This window comes from Phascolarctos cinereus, unplaced genomic scaffold (genome assembly GCF_003287225.1).
Source record: "Phascolarctos cinereus isolate Bilbo 61053 unplaced genomic scaffold, phaCin_HiC Scaffold_5;HRSCAF=322, whole genome shotgun sequence".
NCBI classification, from domain to species: Eukaryota; Metazoa; Chordata; class Mammalia; order Diprotodontia; family Phascolarctidae; genus Phascolarctos; species Phascolarctos cinereus.
The window spans coordinates 194765229-194789961 of record NW_027555958.1 but is presented as its reverse complement, the minus strand read 5'-3'; the positions used below and the strand labels follow the sequence as shown (position 1 = coordinate 194789961).

At 37.9% G+C, this 24733-nt stretch overlaps 1 protein-coding gene across 1 annotated transcript in view; it reads left to right on the top strand.

The window, feature by feature from the left end:
• The window catches only part of CD109 (CD109 molecule), a 167204-nt gene that overhangs the window by 83377 nt on the left and 59094 nt on the right, over nt 1-24733 (top strand). Inside the window, 8 exon segments of the mRNA XM_021000156.2 lie at nt 6120-6216; nt 9215-9356; nt 10309-10418; nt 13638-13862; nt 17037-17138; nt 17231-17293; nt 18228-18404; nt 24260-24412. Of these exon segments, the coding sequence (XP_020855815.1) occupies nt 6120-6216; nt 9215-9356; nt 10309-10418; nt 13638-13862; nt 17037-17138; nt 17231-17293; nt 18228-18404; nt 24260-24412 (1069 nt within the window).

The following is a 24733-nucleotide window of genomic DNA, read 5'->3' as shown; positions in this document are numbered from 1 at the left end:
GCTGAATTCAAATCTGGTCTCAAACAATTACTGGCTATGTGACTCTGGGTAAGTCATTTAACCCTGTTTACCTCAGTTTTCTCATCTGTAAAATGAGCTGGAGAAGCAAACTGCTCCAGCATCTTTGCCAAGAAAACCCCAAATGGCATCACAAAGAGTCAGAGACAACAAAAAAATGACAGAACAACAACTGTTTATACATCAGCAAAAGAAATAAAAACAAAAAAAGCAAAAGTTATCTTTCTTTGCCAAGTCATAAATTGTAGTGGAAAACCTTAGCTTTAAAGCATAGGATTAAAAAGTTAGAAAAAAAAAAGAATTGGAAGGATCCTCACAGGTCATATAGTCCAAAGAATCCCCTCTTAGACTTGCCTGGCAAGTGATCATGCTGCCTCTGCTTTAAGACCTTTTGGGGGGATACTTCTCACTTCATGAGGCAGCCCATTCCATTTTTGGACAGTCCTAATTTGTCAGGAAGTTTTTCTGTGTCAAACTAAAATCTGTCTGTCCCTTCTACCCAGTCATCCTATATCTGCCTTTTGGGGCCAACTAGAACAATCTTGATCTCTGATGAACATATGATGCTTATATTGCATGATCTCTATTCTCTTTGTTATCCTGATAATTTTGTTCTGGATATATTCCAGCATGTTAATGTCTTCCTAAAATATATTGCCCAGAACTGGGAAAAAATATACAACATGTGGGCTGAAGAGGGCATAATATAGCAAGGCTATTACTTCCTATGTTGTCGATATACTTTCTCTCTTTTTTAAAATTCTGAAATTAAACACCCAAAAAGAGTGTTTCCATATAAAATAGCAGAGCCCCAAATAAAATTGTATATAAAACCAATCCACTTGATACTACTTGCCTTTTAAAAAAGTATATAACTTCCACATATTACTTTCAAAACTATCCTGCTTGTCTGTCCTTCTTTCTGAACTTCTTTCTATTCTCTTCTGTTCATTTAAACAAATTTTCAATTATCTCTTTTTTCTGGCAATACTATTAGTAGGTCCTCTTTCTTCTCCTTACTAAAAGCAGAAAGAAAGAAGGAATGAAGTAAGGAAGGAAGGAAAGAAAAAAGGAAAGAAAGAAGGAGTGGGTTGAGGGGATACAGTCTCTTGAAACAAAGAAATAAGCATAGTCAAGCAAAAATGAATCCACATGTTGGCCATCTCCAGAAAAGTAGGATCTCTTTCTTCACTTTGTGACCATTGCCTCTCTGTCATGAGGTGGGTAACATCTCAGCTAGTTTTCCTATTTATTTCTGTACCATTTGTATGTTTGTCTATGTTCCGGCCTCTTTAGTCTTTCAAAATAAGATTGAGGTTCATTAACTGTTCACTTCCCCTTCCTTCTTGTTGTTGTTCAGTTATTTCAGTCATGTCTGACTCTTCATGACCCCATTTGGGTTTTCTCTGTAAAGATAATGGAATGGTTTGCTATTTCCTTCTCCAGCTCATTTTACATACGAGGAAACTGAGGCAGAGTTAAGTGACTTGCTTAGGGTCACATAGCTAGTAAGTGTCTGAGGCCAGATTTGAACTCAGCAAGATGAAGTCATCCTGACTACAGGCCCAGCACACAATTCACTGCACCACCTAGGTTCCCTTCTTTACCTCCATGTTCATATATACTTCTACATCCCAATTATGAGAAATAGCAACTTCTTGCCCCTTCTTCTTTTCTACACTAGTGTATTCCTTTTATCCTCTCTTCTTTACCTTTTTAAAAGCCTTCAGAACAAAACCAGTACATCTCCAAACTGTATGTTTTTCTTATTTAACTCCCCCTATAGTCTTTAAAAACATTAAAATTCCAAAAGGAGACTTGCTTTTTCTCCCTTGTAGAGTATTAGCACTATTCTAGTATTAGAATACCAGAATATTAGAACTCCTTTCAGTTACTTAAATTAATTTGTCTTTCTCAGTTTCTCCAGATACTTAAATTTTTCTTTCAAAATTCCCACTTAGCTTGAGACTATTCATCAGAAATGCTTGAAAGTCCTCTATTAAAGATGAATTTTTTTCCATGTAGGGTCGTACTCAGCTTTATAGGGTGTTATTCTTGGTTATAATCCTTTATCTTTTCCATTTGGAATATTATATTTTAAGATCTCTTCTCATTTTCAGTAGAAGCTTCCAGGTTTTTTTTTTTTGTGGGCCAGACTGTGTTTCCTGGTACTTAGAATTTCTTCTTTACAGTTGCTTGCAGAATTTTTACTTTGTTGTGGAAACTTTGGATTTTGGAAATGACATTCCTGGAATTTTACTTTTCAGGTTCCTTTAGGAGGAAGTGATTGGTAGAATCTTGCTAACATTACTTTGCCCTCTGGTTCTAATAGACACGGGCAGTTTTCATTTATGATTTCTTGAAATATGGTGTCCAGGCTTTTTTTTTTTCTCTTTGCATCATGGTTTTCAAGGAGTCTAATGATTCTCCATCACCATTTTTCCAGATCAACTGTTTTTGATAGTAAATGGCTTATGCAATCAATCTTCAATATTTATCCACTTACGTTTTGTGACTTCAAACATTTGAATGGTTTTGTTGGTAACCTCATTTTCACTCTCATGTTGGCAACTGGGCACATTCCCAGCTATGCACAGTAGAGAAAAAATGAGAGCTACAAAAAAGACAGGTTTTGGAGTGGCTGGTATCCTACTAGGGGCTTTACTGGTCTTATTCACGCTACAGTTGTAAAGAGCTCCTTATATATTTGTCACATATGTTCATTGTTTGCCTTTAAACTTCAAGTTTTTTTGTTGCAATTATGCCCCAAAGCATAGTCCAAGTCCTTTGGCCTCTAAACCCGAGTTTGCAAAGTCAATGATGTAGCTTAGTGAGAAATAAAGGTGTTAAACAAACTTCATGGTGAAATGTCTGCAACAGCTGTCGGCCAGGAGACCATTAAAGATCTCAAATGGTACAGAAAGCAGATGTCACCCAATGGATTATTTTAAGCTAGCGTGTTCTTTGCGATTTCCAATTCCAATGGTATTGGAATTCTAACAGAACGTCAGAGGTGATGTTGAGACCTCACCAGTCTTGGCATATTCTGACAGCACCAATTAAAGTCCCAGCAACTTCTCCTTTGGTTTTCAGAGGGAGGCCAAAGTAGAGAGGTCTACAGCAGTATAGTATACAGTAAAACACCATCACCCTGCCATCTGACATAGTGGAAGGTAAGATTCAGGCTTAAGTTTTAGTTTTAAGAATTTTATTTGCTGTGCACTATTTATGGTACTATAGATTTCATGTGTTGTAAAAAGTAAAAATTATCTGAAATAATTTTTTAAATTAAGATGTTAGCACAAAAGGCCATAGAATTCTAGGGAATTACTAGCAAGAAAAATGTTTTGCTTATTACCAATTTTATTTTGTGTACTGCATTTTATGGGTTATTTCATGGTTTCTATGTCAAGAAAAGTATATATTATCAGAATTAATATTTTGTTATAAAGAATCATATGCAGAAAAATGTATTTTCAGCAATCCCTAGTGAAAGATTGCAGTTTTTGGTGGTTGTGGAAACCTAACCCTCTATTTCCCATGGGTTCAATGTATCAGTATTTGTGTTTTTGACTTTCACACTGTTTTCTAGAAATGTTAAACTCTGCAAAAGTTGAGGATTGGCTGTATGTTCTATTTTTCAGTCTTCTGATATTTCTTGCTGTCTCATAGAATCATTGCTGTCTCTTTGGTCTTGTTTTAGTTCTCAGAGATTCCACCTCTTAGGTAAGGTTTACCATTTTTCTTGTCAGCTATTTATTCTCCTTTTGATTTTTTCCTCAAGAGCTTTTATTTCATTTTTAACACGTTATTTTCATTCTTCTAGATATCATGTTGTGTTTATGGAAAATCCATTAAAAAACTTCAAGTCTTTGTTCAGAATTGTCATATAGTTATTCTCTCCTTTTGAGGGATCTCCGTATCTACAATATTTTTTTTTAAATACTGATTTTTTTGGCTTACTCATTTCTTTCTTTTTTTTTTAGTACTCCAGGATTTTACTATAATAATTTTAGTACAATTCAACAAAAATTTGGACCTACTGTGTGCAAAGTACTTCTACAGTAGATGCAAGGCTTTCAAAGAGAAAAAAAAACCACGCATATTTCTTCCCTCAAAGAGCTATCATTTTATGGGGGTGGGGCAGCGCAGATGAATGTAATATAAGTCCCAAAGCCAATGTATGGGACTCTTTCCTCATTGGTAGAGATCAATGTCTTCCACCGATGTGAGGGTCAGGGTGAAGCTGGCAAGAGTGGGAGAGAGTAAGGCACTGTTCTTTGAGTGCCTTTGGAGTCAGGCTTACTCATTTCTCCAGGTTAGCTTTTGAATTGTGGATTTGCGGCAGGTTCATCCTCTACCCCTGTGCTACTTTTGGGTGGGCTTCTTGCCTCAGAGTTGGATAGAATGTTAGGCTTGGGGGCAGCTAGGTGGCATAGTGAATAGAGCTCTGGCCTTGGAGTCAGGAGGACCTGGGTTTAAATCCAGCCTCAGACACTTAACACTTATTAGCTGTGTGACCTTGGGCAAGTCACTTAACCCCGATTACCTCATCCCCCAAAAAAAGCAAAAAAAAAAAAAGAATGTTAGGCCTGGAGTCAGGAAGATTTGATATCAAATCTGGTCTTGGACACTGGGCAGGTTACTTAACCTCTATTTACCTCAGTTTCTTCAGTTGTCCAATGGGGATAATAATAGTAAACTACATCCCAAGGTTGTTGTGAGGATTAAATGAGGTAATAATTGTGAAGTGTTCAGCACTTATATGCCAGTAGGTGCTTAATAAATGCGTATTTCCTTCCTTTCCTTCTCTGCTTGATCTTTGCCTGGGTTCCTTTGCTGATTTTTTTGCCTCCTTAAGTCTTCCTGGATCTTTGAATTTCAGGGTGCTGGATCTTTATGGTCCTCTAGGGCATCTTGGCACAGAGTGCTCGGGACCTCAGAGTCCCTGGACCTAGCACATCCTAGTCTGAACATTATTGTGCCATAGTAGACATTGCCACTCTCGTCTTCCAAGAGTCACACCCTTGGGATTTCTCCCTAATATCTCTGGACATAAAGTCTTACAGCCTTATTTCTTTCTGGCCTTTTTTGGTAGCAATATGAGGATACTAGCTTGTCTGCCTGTGCTGGTCCTGGCTTTGCTGGTGGCCTCCTTTTCTATTGCCTGTGAGCTTCTGGCTAACTTTTTTGCATGCTTTTGGTATTGAGAAACTCACTATGTAGCTTCTCATTGAATTGATCATGGAGATGATGTGGAGCCACTGGAGTTTATTGAATAAGGGGGATGACATAGTCAGACCTCTGCATTAGGAAGGTCATGTACACTGAATATTTAAATGTTACATTAAGAAACAGATAAATTATTGGGCCGATCCAAGTTTAATAATAATGATGATGATGATGATTGCAGTCATTAGCTTATGAAACAAAACACTTTACATACAGTATCTCATTTTAGCATCACAAACAACCTTTGAGATAGGTTTTGCAAGTATTTCTGTATGTACAGCTTTATTTCTTTCTGGCCTTTTTTGAGAGCAGTAGGAGGATACTAGCTTGTCTGCCTGTGCTGGTCCTGGCTTTGCTGGTGGTCTCCTTTTCTATTGCCTGTGGGCTTCTGGCTAACTTTTTTGCATGCTTTTGGTATTGAGAAACTCACTATGTAGCTTCTCATTGATATTTTTAATCTTATTCCTTAATCTTTGGGAAAGTGAAGCTAGAGGAATGCTATGTGTGGACCCTTTTCTGGGATAACAGCATCAGCTATGCTTATCTTTTTTTCTCACTATATCAATTTTTATTCTAACCCATTCAGATAATGATAGTGCATAGATACATTTGATAGTGATAGATCCATTTGGAATTAATTGATTCAAGGTTTCTTTGAAAAGCTTAGTAATGACTTGCTGTCAATTTGTATAAAAATCTCTAGAATGTCTCAAGGATAGTCTGATGCTGATTACTGCAATAATCTTGATATTTTTAGGTGATAGTTTAAAAAATCTGTTCAAAGCTTAATGTTCATAACTGGCATTTTTGACTATTATTTTAACACGATCCAATTTGAAATGGAAAAAGGCATGTTTACTTTTTTTCAGGTACACATATGGAAAACCAGTTAAAGGTGATGTTACACTCATATTTGTGCCTCTGTCCATCTGGGGAATAAAGAAAACTATTACCAAACATTTTGAGGTAAGAATTTTTTATAAAGAAATCATGAGGTTTTTCTAATATAGAAAATATAATCGGTCAATAAATATTTATTAAACATTGCTGTACCAGGCACTTTGCTAATAAGCACTAGGGATGCAAAGAAAGGGAGATAGCATACAAACAACTATATACCAAAAAAAGCTGTGTAGAAGAGACATTGGGAATAATCAACAGAGAGAAGGCACAAGGATCAAGGGGAATCAGGAATGGCTTCCTGTACAATTTGGGATTTTACTTGGGACTTGATGGAAGCTAGGAAGGCAGGAGGCAGAAATGAAGAGAGAAGGCTGTCCAGTCGTGGGGGAGAGCCACTGAAAATGCCTGCAGTCTGGAGATGGGGGGTCTTGTTTGAGGAACATCGAGGAAGTCAATGTCACTGGATCAAAGAGTATGTGAGGGGCAGTGTAAGGAATAAGAAGACTGGAAATATGTGTATTGGGGGAGACAAGTTAAGCAGGATTTTGAATGCCGAGCAGAGGATTCCATATTTGGTCATGGAGGTGATGTGGAGCCACTGGAGTTTATTGAATAGGGGGACTGACATAGTCATATCTGTGCATTAGGAAGGTCATGTGAACTGAATATTTAAACGTTACATTAAGAAACAGATAAATTATTGGGCCAATCCAAGTTTAATAATGATAATGATGATGATGATTGCAGTCATTAGGTTATTAAGCAGAACACTTTATGTACAGTATCTCATTTTAGCATCACAAACAACCTTGGAGATAGGTTTTGCAAGTATTTCTGTACGTGGAATTTGAGACCCAGAGAGGTGGGTAACATAGTAAATATCAGAGGTAGGATTTGAACCTTAGGTTTCCTGACTCCAAATCCACCATTCTTATCTACTAGCCTTTACTATCTCTTAAGGTGATAAGTGATTTGAAAATTTCTAGCCTGGAGTCAGGAAGACCTGGGTTCAACTCTGGCCTCAGAAACTTACTAGCTGTGTGGCCCTGGGCAAACCACTTAACCCTGTTTGCCTCAGTTTTCTCGTCTGTAAAATGAGCTGGAGAAGGAAATGGCAACCTACTCCAGTATCTTTGCTGAGACAACCCCAAATGGGGCCATGAAGAGTCGGACTCAACTGAAGTGACTGAACAACAACAACAAAATGATAAACCATGACAAAATCTTGAGTAATGAACTTGCTGTAAAACATTGTATTCGTTAAATGTAGATATTCCAAAAGTAAAGGTATCTCAATGAGTTAGCATAGGAAACTGATTACAAAACTCAAACAGTTCTGATGCTTTATTGCATATGAGGCTCCACATTTAGTGACCCTTGCTTTGTGTTAGGGGGAGGCAGGCTTTCAGTGTCTTCTCAAGATTGTAGGGGTACCCCCGAGGAGTCAGGATTGTCTTTCCCTAATGTTAGCAGCTCCAACCTCCATTCCAGTGTGTTCCTCTGTTATTTACTGACAGTGCTTAACTTCCCAGTTCTTTTTAACTAATTTCTTTCAATTAGCTTTTACAAATGGATATTTACTTTGAAGATATAACACATACAGAAATACAAACATTTCTGTACAACACTTTGAGGACACACTGTCTCCTATACCACCTTGGTCTCTGGAAAGAGTGGGATCAGAATTAATGAAGTTTCTCTCTAGCATAGCCCTATCCTATTTATGTCCAAATGTGGTATGGCTGCTGGATGAATCCTCATTGCAGCTACAGCTGGGTAGGTCCCAGAGGCTCTTCGTCTATCCTCAGGGCCTTGAGTGACTGGCTAACTACAAAACCCAGCATAGACTCTATTCAGTATGGCTTGTTCTCCTGACTTTTTGAAGCTTATACAGTTGTAGCTGTCTGGGCAGATGGGCTAACCTAGGTTGAGGGTAGCCAAAAGGCTTCATATCCATTGGTGAGTTAGGAGGGTGCCCAAGCATGTGAAGATTTCTTCTGTGGAATGGGTGGACAAGAACAACGTGTTCCAATGGCCATAAAGGGGCTAAATCAAGCTCCGTGGAGTGCTTAGAGCTTGGCAAGGCATCGAAGATGCCATTATCTGCTGCATCCAGGGCCATAGCCAGTCATCCTAATTTTTGTCTTGCCATTGGACTTCAATGACTCTGAAAGAGAGAGCGAGGCTGTAGGCCTTCCACAACTCTGCCTCACTTAAATCTAATTCCTGAACAAGTCATCACTTATACAGTGATAACATTGGTCTTTGAAAACAAAGGCTGAACAACAACTCAGACAGGAAAGAATAGATGCTGAGGCTAAGAACCAAGACTCTAATGGGGAAGGCCATGGCTTGTCGTGTTAGAGAATTCTCTCTTCTCTCACTAAACCACAGGCAGGAAGGAGTCAGATCAGGATGACTAGCTCTGGCTGACTAATGCCTTTTGAAGATAACTCCATTCCCAGTTATTCAGCCAACCAAAAAGGTTCCTCTTCAGTCTAACAAGCCAGAACTAGGTGTAGAGTGTCTAAGTATATTTCCTCAAGGCAATTTCATCACACATCATACCTCTCTAGAACCAGACTCCCCAGCCTCTTCCACATGGGGGGCTGCATTAGCAAAACATACTGATTGTTGCTCACCAACCCTTCATTACAATATTAATAGCAAGCTTTTATATAAACTTCAAAGTTTTGCATTAGCATTTTATATATGTCATCACAGTTGGTCCTCATAACGATCTGGTGAGTAGGTGCTATTATTATCCCCCTTTTATAGATGAGGGAGCTTCAGTGACTTGCCTAGGCTTGCACAACTTGGACTATGTCTGACATGGGACTTGAACTCAGGTCTTCCTGACTCCAAGTTCCAGCATTTTCTGCCTCATTTACATAATTAGTCATTGAATGTAGCGGAATTTTATATTTTTATGAAGAGAAATGGAATGAGAAGGCAGCAGTTATGACTTTAGTGTGGTTAGAATTTAAATTAGAGGTTCATTTCTAGAATTTGAATAACTCAATTGAACAAGCATGCATTCTTTTTTTTTTCCCCCACACAGATAAATGGATCTGCAAACTTCACTTTTAGTGGTCTAGAGATGAAAAGCGTCATGAATCATGCAGAGGAACTACATTACCCCAGTGATAGGTCTTCTCCTGGGCCAGTAGAAATTATTGCTGTAGTGACAGAATCACTTACAGGTATAGTAGTACATTTTTTAACAGTAATGATTTTTCATAATGATACTATGGTGTCTTCTGAAGAGCAATTTAAAATCACTGAGCCATTTTTTGATGCTTCTTGTGTAAGATTTCTTAGGCCAAATACATTTGTAGGCTATCTTATTGTTTCTTCTAATTCACTACGTAGAAGTTGCTGTTCAGTGATATTGGATATTTTACTAGTTTCCATAGAATTTAAAAAAAACAACAACTTTTCATTTGTTTCATTTATTCAATATTTATTAAGCACCTAATTTAGAGTATTGTAGTAGTTTCAGGGAAGATACAAAAGTTAAATGAGATATCATCTTGCACTCACAGAACTTATATTCTAGTATGGGTAAAAGATATAAATGTAGAATAATACAAGATATTCTTGGGATGTTTTATCTTATCTCTTCAATCTGTAAGTCAGTTATGTGAGATTAGTCGTTAGTACAATTTTTCTCATGCCCACCTCTGAAAACTTGGGGTATTCTTTCAGGTTTCAGCCTGTGGCAGGAATGTCCTGCCTTTCCCCAGGCTAAGCTTGGTCTTTGCCTTTGTTTAAACATCTCCTGAAATGTCACCTTGCTCGTGATGCCTTTTCTTTTTGCCTTTTTCTGATGTTATTATATTGGATCATAGATCTAGAATTGTAAGGAATCTCATATTTCCAAAGTCCCTTCTCTTTATGACCCCTAGTAGAGGACAATAGACTTGCTTTATTTGCACATTACACATAACTTTAATAATGTGAGAGAAAGAAAGAGAGAAGGAGAGATCAGAACTAACCCTTCTGCTCTAGTGCCAAAGGACTTGAGGAAAATGAGTTTCTGAAATAATTACTGATTGACTTGTTGGTGTTGAGCCCTGGGGAAAGTATAATAGGAAGTCTCTATTGTTAAAAACATGATTTCTTTTTATCTAAACGGTATTATTTCTGAAACAGGAATTTCCCGAAATGCAAGTTCCAATGTATTTTTCAAGGCAAATGACTACACCATTGAATTTTTTGACTACGCTACTGTCTTGAAGCCTTCTCTCAACTACACAGTTACTGTAAGTTGGTATATTTAATTATAAGTGCGAATCAGTAAGTTAAAATAATGGTTTCACATATATTATGCTATGGTTATAAAATACTATGATTACATTATCTCACTTGATTCACATAGCAACCCTAAAAGGTAGGGAGTACAAGTCTTAGGTGCAATTTTTAGAAAACTGAGGATTAAAGAAGCTAAGACTTTTCCAAAGATATACAATATGTAGTGGAGCTGGGACTTTAACTCAGACCTTTTGAATCTAAGTCTAGAACTCTTGAAATGAAATAGAATTAGAAGTATCATATTCACCAATTGTCTAATATTTAGGTTAAAGCCAGAAAGAGAAATATGGGCTTGTTTTTCCCAAAGTCTGTACACTAGCTTTCATGGGGAGTTGGGAGAGTCTTCAAAGAAAGGAAACATTTTATGTAGATATCAGCAAATTGGGGGCAGCTAGGTGGTGCAGTGGATAAACTGCCAGGCCTGGAGTCAGGAACTCATCTTCCTGAGTACAAATCTGCCTTAGATACTAGCTGTGTGAACTAGGACAAGTCATTTAATACAGTTTCCTCATCTGTAAAATGAGCTGGAGAAGGAAATGGCAAACCACTCCAGCATCTTTTGCCAAAAACCCCCCAAATGGGATCACAAAGAGTTAGACATGATTGAACAACATTAGCAAATTACTTTGTTAGATTTAGATTATCAAATTGAACCCTTATTATTGTAGAGATTAGGAATTATACGGGCAGTTTTTTTTTCAATACCAGTATGTTGTTTATAAAAAGGAGTTAATTCTGGCTGCATCTGAACATGTCTATCAATTGTGACATGAAGATAGTTTGTGAATTTTTTAGCATTGGGCATCCAAATATAAGTAACTAAACTGTATCGATCTTTGAGAGAACATAGTACTTGCATACACTTGGCAATCAACTTCCATAGCACCTTCTATTAAACACTTATCTTGTGTTTGGTACCATGCTAGGTGCTATGAGTGAAGCATCACACACTGATCTTGTCCCCTAAGTACTTACATTTTAGTTGGGCAGATAACATTGCATAATTTAAAAGATTACAAGTGGTAATCAACAAGTAATAAGTAGTAAAGATACAAGGCCAACAATGGTAAGTATCAAATAAATGATATGAATAATAAATGATATTCTAATATTACCTCTTAGAGGGAGGAGAAATCACTGTAGGGTGGTCAAAGGAGGCTTCATGGAGGAGATCACACCTCAAATTTATCCTGAAAGATGAATAGCATTTTATTAGGCAGGTATGAGGTAGGGATTCTTAACCTGTGATCTATAGACCTCTGGGTCCATGGATAGATTTTAGAGGGTTTGTGAACTTGGATGGGGAAAAAAAACCACATCTTTATTTTCATTAACCTCTAACTGAAACTTAGCATTTCCTTCAATTATTTAAAAACATTATTCAAAGAAGGTGTCTTTAGGTTTCTTTAAACTGCTGAAAGGGCCCATGACACAAAAAAAGTTAAGAATTGGTTGGCCCAAAGTGTAGCACCTGTATATGGGGGCAATGGGAGACATGGCTGGAAAAGCCGGGAACAAATTGTTCCCAACAAGACCCAGAATTCTAAATTCAGAAGTTCAGATTTTATTCAGTAGGCAGTAGAGAGTTATCAGAAGTTTATGAACATTACAGTAACAAAAATGAAAGAAATATGCTTTGAGAATATTAACTGGCTGGAAAAGTGCAAGAAACAGTGGAAACAGAGAAGCTGAGAAGGGAGAAGAAAATACATATTTATATAGCATGTACTATGAGCCAGGCCCTGTGCTGTTTACAAATAGTATCTCATTTGATCCTCACAGCAATCCTGTAAGATAGGTGCTGTTATTTTCCCCATTTTACAGTCGAAGAAACTGAGGCTGAGAGAGATTAAGGGACTTGCCCAGGGTCACCGTGATGGGTGAAATCTGAATTAGTAAGGAAACAAAGGTTTGAGTTTTCTAGCATATCAGTTTATTAAGCAATGCATGCCAAATTGCATAACAAATCGAGACCAAGCCTCCTGAGCTTGGTACTGCACCCTGAATACAAGAGGAGAGAGATTTTTTGCATTAAAAGAAAACAATTAACAGGATATATACCAGGACACAAGATTATGTAATCTGATTTCTAATTGGAGGAAAGATTAGGGGCTTTCCGAGTTGAGAGGGGATGAGTGAGTTTTGAGAGTTGGGAATGGGGAGGGTGAGCCAGTGGACTTTGCAAGGTGGATTTGTAAAATAGAATGTCATTCAAGTCCCTCAATTAAGGAGCAGATGGAATTTACAGGAAAGTGAAACTTAGGTCTCAAAATGGAGTCAGTTTTACAAGATAGAGTCAGTTTGATTTTCACAGTTCCTACAGTTCTCTCACACACAGATAGCCTGGAAGTAGGAATACTGGTTGGGATTCAGGAATGTGGTAATAAATGGCATGAACTTGGGTGATAGAAGAGACAATGGAAGGGAGGAGACAGTTATAAGACATTTGGAAGAAAAAATAAACAGAACACATGCCCTTTTATGATATTGGAGGAAGGGAAGGACAAGAGAAGAGGAGCAGTCTATGATGAATTTTGAAACCAAATGACTTGGAGAATTGTGATACCACTAACAATTAGGACAATTAGGAGGAACAACTGATTTGGAGGAGAAGACAAATTTTAGACATTTTGAATTTGGTGCCTCTAAATGGAAATTCATTTTCTTCAAGGAAGGAACTTGAGAAAGGTATGAGGGATGGAGAGCAAAACTGGCAGAATCATTCCACAAAGAAGTGACATTTGAAGTGGTGGGAGTAGATAAACGTCTTCAAGGGAGAGAGAGAGAATGGAGAGAGAGAAAAGAAGGCTGAGGACAAAGTTTTGGGCAATTCCTACGTTTTGGGGTTAGAAGGAAGAAAATGCAGTAAGGAGAGAGGAGAAGCAAGTGGAGTAGCAGTAGTAGAACAAGGATGGTGCAGGGTTACAGACATCAAGCGAAGAGAGTTTTAAAAGTTTAAAGGAAGGAGAATGAGGACTGTGAAAAAGACAACTGTATTTGGCCATTAAACTAGTGGTAATATCCAATAGCTCTGTTTCAAGAGAGTGATGAAGGGTGGAAGCCAGATTCAAAGGAAATAATTCCTTTTCAGATAATTCCAGATTCAAATTAAATAATTCCTCTTCTTCTCTTGTGATATCTTTTGCTTTGTGTTCCTTTCTGTCAACTAGGTGAAGATAACTCGTTCTGACAATGTTTGGCTGACTCCTGAAGAAATAGGAAATAATGTAACCTTCACCATAACGCAGACAAATTATACTAATTATTGGGACAAATGGAACAACGAAGATCAGGAAAGAGAAACTGTCCGGGTCCTAAATTATACTGTTCCAGAAAATGGGATCTTTCATCTTGAATTCCCAATCCTGGTTAATACCAGTCAACTGCAAGTGAAGGTGCTGTTTGTGTCCATTCTACTCTTAAGAAAATGCTATTATGACTGTAACTTGGGGACAGGATTTCCATTGCCTTGTGTAAACACCAATAATGAAGGCAACAACCAGTCAGGGCTTAAAATGCTTAGAGAATAAAGGTATTTGACCATAAACAATAGTGGGAAAAGTATTTTTTATGAGAATTCACAATGATTAGATCAAGACAGTTCTGGTAAAGGTACTTGAAAACCATTTTTAGAAGAACATTTTAAGATGCAATAATCTAAGAAGCTACGATAGGCAAGAAAACAAGTAAGCATTTAAGCAGATACCCTGTCTTTTGTGATCAGAATTTTGTAGAAGCTGGGTATGAGTTTAGGTTACACTAGAAATGAGTTACTTATAAAAGAGAAGAAAGGAAAATAGAGATGGTTTTCTGTTTTCACACACACTTGTTATCCTCTCCATCTGAAAATCTTCAGTGGTTTTGCCTGGAGTCTCTTGGCCATTTTTTCTGGCCCAGACTGGTCTCTCTTGGTTGCCATATATTGTACCACAGAGCTGGGGCAGAGTTGTGAAATATGGCCTTTTGTGATGTGTGGCACATCTGGCTTCTTTCCTTATACTTCTTTCATTGATAGATCAAGTGATGAGCACACAGAAGTAGAGACAGTGACTGACTCTTTTCTTGCTTACCCCTTTGTGGGCTGGGAGGGAAGGGTGTTATTTTTGATGACTCCCTCCTTTTTTTCTAGCCTGTCTTCTCTATGGTGGTTTCCGATGGGATATTATCCTAACAATTATTACTCTTCTAATTCCTTAGAGGTATTAGTTTCTTTTCTCCCTTAAAATCCTAATTCTATCCATCCCACATTTATTAAGCACTTACTGCATGGTAGGCATGGTGCTAGATGCTGGACATACAAAGACAAAAACGAAACAGTCCCTGCCCTCAAGGAGTTTGCATTTTGTTGTGAGGTAGGTATGGGGACAGCAAAAGTAATTATAAAATATTTAAAGTAAACATAAAATAATTTTGGAGGGCAGTAATAACTGGAGGTAAAATCAGGGAAGCCTCAGCTAGGAGGTGATGCTTGAGTTGAGCCTTGAAGGGATCTAGGAATTCCAAGAGGTGGAGATGAGGAGGGAAAGCATTCCAGGCCTTGTGTACATGAGCATAGGCAGGGAGGAGAGAGATGGAATGTTATTTATGGGGATAACAAATCAGACATTTTAGTTCAAATGCAGGCTATATGCTTGCTGTTTGTACTTCTTTTTGAAGAGGACCATGACATTAGGAAGGGGATGTCATGGCATGTGAGTGAATTGGATTTAAGTGAGGCAGGGCTGTGCAAAAAAGTCAGCCTCACTTTCTCCTCTGGAGCTATCTGGGTCCAGTGGCCAGATATAGATCAGGATGACTGCAGATGGCCTTGGATGCAGGGGGGGCCCTTGCCCTTTTCAATCTTAGGTCTTTAATACTCAATTCAGTTATTCAATGACTAAGGCTTAATAAGAAATGAAGCAAAGAATGGCCTCTTTAAAAAAAAATCAATCTGGGAGGGGAAGTCCCTTAGGGTTTCTGGCCAAAACAGAAACAATTGCTATTTACTTTCATTCTGAGCCAAGGGCCCAAACAATGATCAAGTAGGACTTGGCTTGGGAACCTATTGTTGGCCAATCAATCAGAGCCAGGGTAATTTGGAGTTAAGCTGGTCTTTAAGAGAGAAATATTAAATTAGTCAATCAACCAACAAACATTTATTAAGTGTTTATTATGTGTTAGGTACTATGTAAAACTTTGGCATACAAAGTAAAGGTAAAAACAGCTATCATTGAGGGATCAGCAATATTTTAAGGCTGAAGTCAGTTGTGAAAGACTTTAAAGGCCAAATAGAGAATTTTATATTTGATCCTAGACATGATAGGGAAACACTGGATTTTATTGTGGGGGGAGGGATTTGACATGGTAAGACCTGCATTTTAGGAAGATCACTTGGACCGAGTGGAGGATGGTGAAACTTGTGGCAGGGAAACCAACCAGAATAGAGCCGTTATGCCTTTCCCTTGGATTCCTGCATATGAATGCTGACTGGGGGGGGGAATGGATGGAGTAGGGCATCTTCCTACCTTTTCAATCTTCTTACACTTTATTTCCTTCCATGCACTGATTCAGCTTCATTTGCTTTCTTGCTCTTCCTGACCCATAACACCCCATCTCTGGACCCTGTGCTCTTTTTCTGGTCCTCTTTAATGTTAGTAGCGCCTTTCTTCCGAGACTTCCTTTTGTTTACCCTGTATGTATCTTGAGGGTACGTAGTTGTTTGTCTCTTGCCTCTCCCATTAGGATGTGAGCTCCTTGAGGGGAGGAAATGAGCCTTTTTGTATTCCCAGAGTGTGGTACAGTGCCTGACTGTAAACATTTAATAAATGCTTGATGATGATGATTATGAAGTTCAGGATTTTAATATTAGGGAGAAACAGCCTCATCTTATCAGTTTACATATGGATAGCTCTGTTTGCTATAACCATTCTCTGGCAAGTGATACAATCTCTTTTATAAGGTGAAGGATAGTGGATAATTATTTTCAGTTACAAAAATCCTAATTAGCAAACATACCCTTATATGCATTATGGACAGGGTTATACAAACTAGACACTATGGAAATGTGTTTCAACAGTAATTATTTTATTGACACTTACATAGACAGATTTCAGCATCTTGTGTTGTGGAAGTGACCCTCATTTCTCAAAGGGCTAACTTTGGTTATTGGCCTAGTGATGGACTCTTATTAACTATTAATAATGTCTCTTATCCAGGGATCGGCCTGGCTAAGTACATAGAAATCTATCATTAGAAGTCTGGCATGATGAATCTTTTTGGGTCACAATAAAACATGGGTATTGAAATAGTTGAAAGCTAGTATTGGTGGAGGGCAACTCCTACATCAATGAAGAACCATCTTTTGAAGCATTGAAGTATAGTATTCTTATAGTTTATAATTGTACCTAATTGTGAATATCTAGTATTAATGGCACACATTTTACCTGCTTTAAAAAATAAAGTCTACTTCATTTTGAAAGGGATGGACTATTCAGTGTTTTATGTATGTTTCATTCTCATTAATTGTCAAGAATTAATATAAAAGTATTAAAATAGTTTAAATTAAAGTTCTTTTTTTTTGTTTGTTTCAGGCTTCTTTTCTTGATAGTGTGAATAGCTTATCAATTCATGGCATGTTTAGATCTCCTAGTATGACATATATCCAGTTAAAAACAGGAAGTGAAAATGTAAAGGTAATGTGTATTCATGTGATAATTGATAATATAATTAGCACATCTGTCTTGTTAGTGATTCTTGTATGTTAATGAGAATATTGTTTTTCTAGGCTGGCTCACCTTTTGAACTGATTGTCACTAGCAACAAGCCAATGAAGGAGCTAAGTTATATGGTAATTCTGCAATTTAAAATATATTATATATAATTTGACATATTACTGTATACTTATACCATTATTACTGTGTTTCTTTCAACATCATTCTCCTCCAGACTGTCCTTCATACATTACCATCAAAATATTCTTTTATACTGCTGCTCTGTGGTCTCCAGGGACTGGCTCCATCACTCAACAAATAAATTCAAGAATCACAGGGTTAATAATAGCTAGCATTTATATATTTCTTTAAGATTTGCAAAGCCCTTTACTTTTGTTTGATAAATGAGAAATCTGTGGGCCAGATTTGTTAAAAATGATTTGCCCAAAGCCACACATTGTAGTTTATAATTGTACCTAATTGTGAATATATGGTTCTACAGCTTGTGATAGTGGAGGTGGGATTCAGACACGGGACCTTAAACCCTGAATCTGTAGCTCCTTCCACAGCACCAAATTCCCTTAAAAAGAACTACATGTCTCCAGTTGTGGAGCTGAAACTCTAAAAATTTCAGCCAGTTCCATTTTAATACTTTAATGTTTCACTTCCTCCTCTCTCATGCCCTCCATTCCAAATTTGTGTTCTAATATTAAGGTTTTTTTTTTATTTCCACCATTTCACTTGTGAAAAGCTGATCCACACAAATGGGAGTTTGCCTCTTCTACTTCACCAGACTAAATTAACCCCTCCCCCCTCAATTTCTTAAGTTCTTAATATTTTTAATTAGAGGTATCTTATATTTTTGTAATGTTGAATGTAAATAAATTCTAACCCAGATGAGTATGTTAACACAGGATATTCACCAATGTATATTTGATTCTGGAAGAGTTGTGAGACTGATTGAAGTCAAATATATGTGTCTGAACTTGAAATTATGGTAAATGTAGAAGACATAATTATTGCAGCTCACAGTGTCAGCTTTATCATAAAATAAATTGTATTTTTTTTCAGGTGATATCCCGAAGTCAGCTGGTTGCAGTGGGCAAAAAGAACTCTTCAACTTTTTCTTTAACACCAGAAAATTCCTGGGCTCCAAAAGCCTGTATAATTGTGTACTATGTTGGAGACAGTGGGGAAATTATAAACGATGTCCTGAAAGTTCCTGTCCAACTTGTCTTTAAGAATAAGGTAAGAAATCAGGATTAAGATTGTAATTACAAAAAAAGAAAGAAAGAAAAAGGATGTTCCCAAAAATCTGTTTAGAAAAGAATGGTTAATACAAATTAATTAAATTTCAACTCTAGAATTTTGGTAAAATAGATGATAAAAGATCTTGAGAGATAAACATTTCATTTATTTATTCTTGTTTGATGAACCAGATCACTTTATTTGACACTTATGTTGTTGTCTACGTGGGTTCCTGCAATGATCAAAGCTCACAGCCATGAAGCTAATACATTTCAGGATTTCAGAGGTGAATAAGTGCAGCAGTATTTGCACTTATCATGTATTATTGCTTGTTACAGTTATCTCTGTGTGTGTCCATATGCATTTGTGTGACTGTGGGTTTTATGTTGCTTATAGTTTATTTAAGGGATGAGGGTTGGAACCATGTCCTATAAGTGATGTTTTGAAAGACCAAAGTTTCAAATTTCCCTAAGACTTTTAGAACACCCTGTATAAATGCTTTATATCCCTCAGTGCCTAGTAGGTGCTTTTCATACACTAGGCTTTAAATGTATATTGAAGTGAATAGTTGAGCAAAAAAAAAATCACGTTCTTTTTGTACAAACTCAGAAGGGTGAGAATTCCATTGGAGTTGTAGAATCTCTTTGGTACTGATGTTGGAATAAAATGAAGAATAAGGGGTTTGTGTAGAAATTTCGGGTGTGTAGAGCAGGTTAGGAAGGTTATGGAAGCAGAGTGAGCCAGACTTTGGAGAGTTTGGTCAGGGATTAGTAGTAAGTGGCGCAGACTAGCTGGAATTCTTTAATTACATACTTGAAATTTTTCTAGCTAAAATAAACAAATTAGTTTGTACCTGTGTGTTAATCCATTATTATTTAAACATGATTACATACTATATTATATTCTGTAACTATAGTTAGTGATAATAATAATTCATATTTATATACAATGTTTTAAATTTTCAGAGTGTATTCTTCACAAGAGTCCTTTAAGGCAGGTGGTTTATTGTTGATCCTGTATTTCGGATGAGGAAATTGAGTCTCTTGGAAGATAAATGATTTGTATGTGGCTATATAGCTAATAAGCATCTAAGGGAGGATTCAAACCAAGAACTCCTGACTCTACATCCAGCATTTCTTTCATTATGTCATGATTCCATCTTTAACCTTTGTGCCTGATATTCAGTTCTTAATAATCTCATAAAATCATGGCTATTGTAGATGGAAAATATTTAGCGGAGTGACTGTCTGCCCGTGAGGATTATTCCTGACCACCAGTATAATATGTAACAGGCATGGGAATTGGGTATAGAAAATCACAAGTCAACTGTTATTGATGGGAGCATGGTGGGTGGTTCCTGACTGTCCTTTGTGCCCATGTATAGTTTACCTGCTTAGAATTTGTGCTGTTTTGCTAAATATTAGGACCAATGGTTTTGTGGTGATTTCATAGATACAGATTTTTTTACTGACCACGAAAGAATGAAGGAATGCTTTACTAAATAGTTACAATAAATTAAAGGTAAAGAGATACTGCATTTGACTATCATTTTTCTAGTAAATGTAAAACATAATATCTTTTGCTTCCATCCCTCTTTTCCTTTCTTTTCATTTTCATTGCTGCCCCCTTCATATAGGCTCAGATCTTGGAAAAATTCAAAGGTCTTACCATTCTCAATAACAGACGTTTCTTGACTGTTGTACATAAGATGATGGTATCATGGATAGATAGTTGTTTGTCTGAAAGAGATATGGGGATCTTAGTCCACTGTAAGCTCCATCTACATTGGCTGTGTGATGTGGGAGCTAAAAAAGAAAAGAACCCAAAACCAATGTGATCTTGGGCTACATAAGAGGGGCCTAGCTCCTGGGATTTAGGGAGGTGGTTGTCCCTCTGAACTCTACCCTGTTAGATCTCATCTTGAGTATTGCCTTTAGTTCTGGGCACCACAGTTTAAGACAGACATGGATAAGCTCAGGAGTTTTCTAGAGCAGGGCAGCTAGAATGGTGAAGGGCCTTAAGTCAATGACATCTGATCCTCAATTGAAGGAATACTTAGTATGGAGAAGAGAAGATAGAGGGTGAACATGATAGCTGTCTTCAAATATTTGAGGCGCTCTTTTGTGGAGTAGGGATGAGGTGAGACTTGTTCTGTTTGTCCCCCTCATACCAGGAATAATGGGGAGAAATTTCCAAGGCTGGATGTTGGGAAAATTTTCCTAACAATGAGAGCTGCCCAGAAGTGGAACGGGTTGTTTTAAGAGGTAGTAAATTCCCTCTCTCCTTCCTCTCCCTTCCAGCCCCTACAAGGTCTTCAAGCACAGAATAGATAATCATTTGTTTGGGTGTTATAGTGGAGATTACTTTTGTGGTTGGGTTGTACTAACTAGCCACTGAGGTTCCTTCTCATTAGCAGAGATTCTGATAATCCAGTGATTAGCAGAATCACTACTAATTGATCACTAAAACCATGATTCTAGTTTAAGAAGATTTTATGAAAGTTTCACGCTGTCACTGAATTTATAGTTTAGTCTGGTTAGGGAGCGGGGGCGTATACATGAAAGGGTAAGTAACAACACAAAGCAGTATAGGTGAAGTGACTCAATGCCCAGTATAGACAAGAAGTTCCATAGGATTTCAGGAGAGAGAGTGATCACCAAAGGCTGGGTTTAAATTTCCTTGATCCCCTAAGGGAGACTGAATCACAAAAGGATGTGGCAAACCTGGTCTATGACTAAAGTGTAAGGTCAGGGTGTGGGAAAGCAAACCGTCCTAGTAAAAAGACCAGAGCTTTGTGGAATCAGAATGGGGTTGACTTACACAAACAGTTAATTCTCTTGCATGGCAACTGTACTTTCTGCATAACTCAGCTTTTGAATCTTGGCATTCTGCAGACACATTGATGCAAACTAAGTTTTCTAGCTCGTGCTTGCTTTTCTCCCTACTTGGGTCCCTTGTGGGAATGCCAACGGTACCTTCCCTTTCCCTTCCCCGCCCCACAACTTTCTCCTCTGGCCTGTATTTCCCTGCCCTTTAATCACTGGCACACAATATGCCAGCTCTGTCTCTTATGGGATGTGCAATATTGTATAATTCTCCAAACGGGTTCCTGCTAGCTGCCTCAGCTAAGCCAGTTGCTGAACTGTAAGCACCCCCGGCAGAGGGCTTAGGTCAAATCTGTGTGCCCCTGGTGTCAAACTAAAATAGAAAAGGGGGGGCACTAAACCATGTAATTTAGAAAACCACATGTTAATGTCATCTATGTTTTGTTGCATTTTTATTTATTATGTTAAGTATTTCCCAACTACATTTTAATCTGGTTTGGGCCTCACTCAGGCAGGTGATAGGCTGCATGTTTGACACTTCCGTTATAAGTCAGATTAATTTTCCTAAAAAATTACCCTATACTTATCACTCTTCTTTTGCAAAACATTCATTAACCTGACATTCAGGGCCCTCTGTTACCTTTTCAACCTTCTCTTCAGAGCTCTCTTACATGAGGCCTTTGTTTCAGTCAAATTGATCTCATTTTTTCCCAAATGTGTACATTCCTTACTCTGTCTCTTTATTCACATCTTTCCTCACAAACTGTTATTCTTTTTTACTTGTTTAAGTTTTGTTCTTTTTTCTAGGTCTAGCTTAAGTTCTGCCTCTTCTATGAAGTTTTCTCTAGTATCTAGATGGATAGAGTGCTGAACTTGGAGTCAGAAAGACCCAAGTTCAGATCCTGCCACAGACACTTACTAGCTGTATGATCCTGGGCAAGTCACTTAACTTTGGCCTTAGTTTCCTCATCTGTAAAATGAGGCACCTATCTCTCAGGGTTGTGAAAATCAAATTAGATAATAATATATAGAGAGTTCTTTGCAAATGTTAAAGAGCTATGTAACTATTAGCTATTATTATTACTCTTATTATTATTGTCTCTCTTGATGATCACTTGTCCTCTTAACTCCTGCCTTCATTTAGTGCTTTTGCTCGGCATAGTTTGTCATACTTTGATTTTCTACTTATCTCTTGTGTGTGTATGTGTATGTGTGTGTATGTGTATATATGTATATGTATATATGCATATATATACACACATGTATATACTTGCTTATTTTGTTTACTATTCTGAAGCATCTGGTTGCCCCATGTGAATGGCAAATATAAAATCTTCGCAAACCTGATGTTGCCTGGGGTTCCATCCAGCTCCAGATCTGTGATCAGTTTGAGCCATTTTAACTGAGCTGCTGCTGATGGGAAATTGCTGGATTAGCAAATTTAAAAAAAAAGTTTTATTGATTTTTGTTGTACCACAGTTATTTTTCAATATGTTGCCTCTCTGCAAATATGTGTATATGTGTATGCATTTGTAGAAGGAAAAAAATAAATTATTATGTATGATAGCCTAGGTAACATTTGACTCCTTTCTGCCGAGAGGAGGGAAGTATGTTTTTTTTCTTCCGGGACCAATATTGGTTATTGCCTTCATAATCCAAGGTCAGCTGCCTTTGATGCTGTTTTACTTTATTTTATTGTAGTTATCGTGTATATTGTTCTCTTGGTTTTGCATTAATCTTTATAAGTTTTTATAAGTTTCTCTGAATTTCTTGTTTGTCTTTTCTTATCAGTCAATAAGCATTTATTAAGCACTTTCTGCATGTCAGCCATTATGTTAAGTGCTGGGGATGCAAATAGGAAATTAAGATAGCCCCTGTTCTCAAGGTGCTCACATTCTAATGAGGGAGACAACTCATGGAAAGCTTTGGCTGTAAGTCAGATAGAAAGGTCCCATGGTCCTCAGAGTGCAGCAGCAAGGTGGATATTAATGCTTTCTTCTATGTTGTGCTTGCTTTTCTTCCTACTTAGATCCCTTGTGGGAATGCCAATTCCCTCTCTCTGCCCCCCCTCCCCACTTTCTCCTCTGGCCTATATTTCCCTAATAAAATCATATGAGTTTCTAATGTTGAACTATTTGACAGTGCTAAGGATTTTGGTGGCAAGAACTTTCTGCATCTTCAATAGCTGTGACTGTAGCACTTGTGGGAACAGTTTATAGGCTGCATTTCCACAGGGGTTGCTTCCCAGGATGGTGGCTGCAGACACTGGGCTGGAAGTAGTGCTATTTCCAAGGTTCTTGGGTTTAGAGTGCTTGGCTGTTGCCATCAGAGTCTGAGAGGAGATGGTGCTCTAGGTGGTGATGGTGATGAAGACTGACTTGCTTAGCATGCAGCTTCCTATTCTATCCCTCAGGATGCCTCACTACTTCAGCTAGCCTTGTTTGCCCTGTGAGCAGCAGCTGGTTAGCAATTGGTGAGGATGGCTGGCCCTTTCTCCATAACAGTCATCTCCCTAAATGATGATTGTAAGAGATGAGCCAGAAGTAGAACAGATGATCTGTGGGTAAGGGTGTCCTGCCACTCCCAGGGCTCCTATGCCTGTCTGCCTCTTGATGGCAGTAGGTCAGCAGGTGTTGCTGGTGGTGATGAGGAAGGTGGGCCCTCCTGACCACAATGATTTCTTCCCTCAGTGACGGCTGTGGATAATGAGATGGAAGCAGGTTTAGTGGTTTGGGAGACACTGCTATTTCCAAGGCTAGTAGACTTAAGGTCTTAGGCAGTCTCCGGTAGGGTCTGAGGGGAAATGATAGTCAAGGTGGTGGTGGTGATTTGACTTTTCTGGCGCATGTTATCTCCTGTCTCTCCTTCAGCTGAACTTAATCTCTCTGGGCCTCATTTTTTCTCATCTGTAAAATGAGTAGGGTTGAACTAGATGTCTTACAAGGTCCTTTCCAGCTTTAAATCTGTGATCCTGTGACCTCTTAGGGAATAATCATGCTCTAAACTAATCATGTGTTCTTCCTTTCACAGATTACATTATCTTGGAATAAAGTTAGTGCTGAACCATCTGAGAATGTTGCTCTTAAAGTTTCTGTGACTCAACCTGGATCCCTAGTAGGACTTGTAGCTGTTGACAAAAGTGTAAAGCTGATGAATCGTTCAAATGACATTACAGAAGAAAGTGTAAGTTGAACTCTGTTTCATCACAAAATGCAGTCATGGAAAGATTGAAATGATATTAAATAGAGAGTCAAGTGGCTTGACACTAGGTTACACTTTTGTTTTTAAGAAAGTATCTTCCTCTCTTCAACAAAAGTAAAGACCAGTTTAATCTACCAATTTCCTATAACTGTAGTTGGGTTGGTAAGTGGATATTTGTGTTCACTTGAACCAGAACTCTCCCGGCCTCATAGCTCCAGCTCTAAATTTACAAGCCTGTGAAAAAACCTTAGAGGTTGTCTAAGTATCGCTTTCATTTTACAAAAGAAGAAAGAGAGTCTCAGA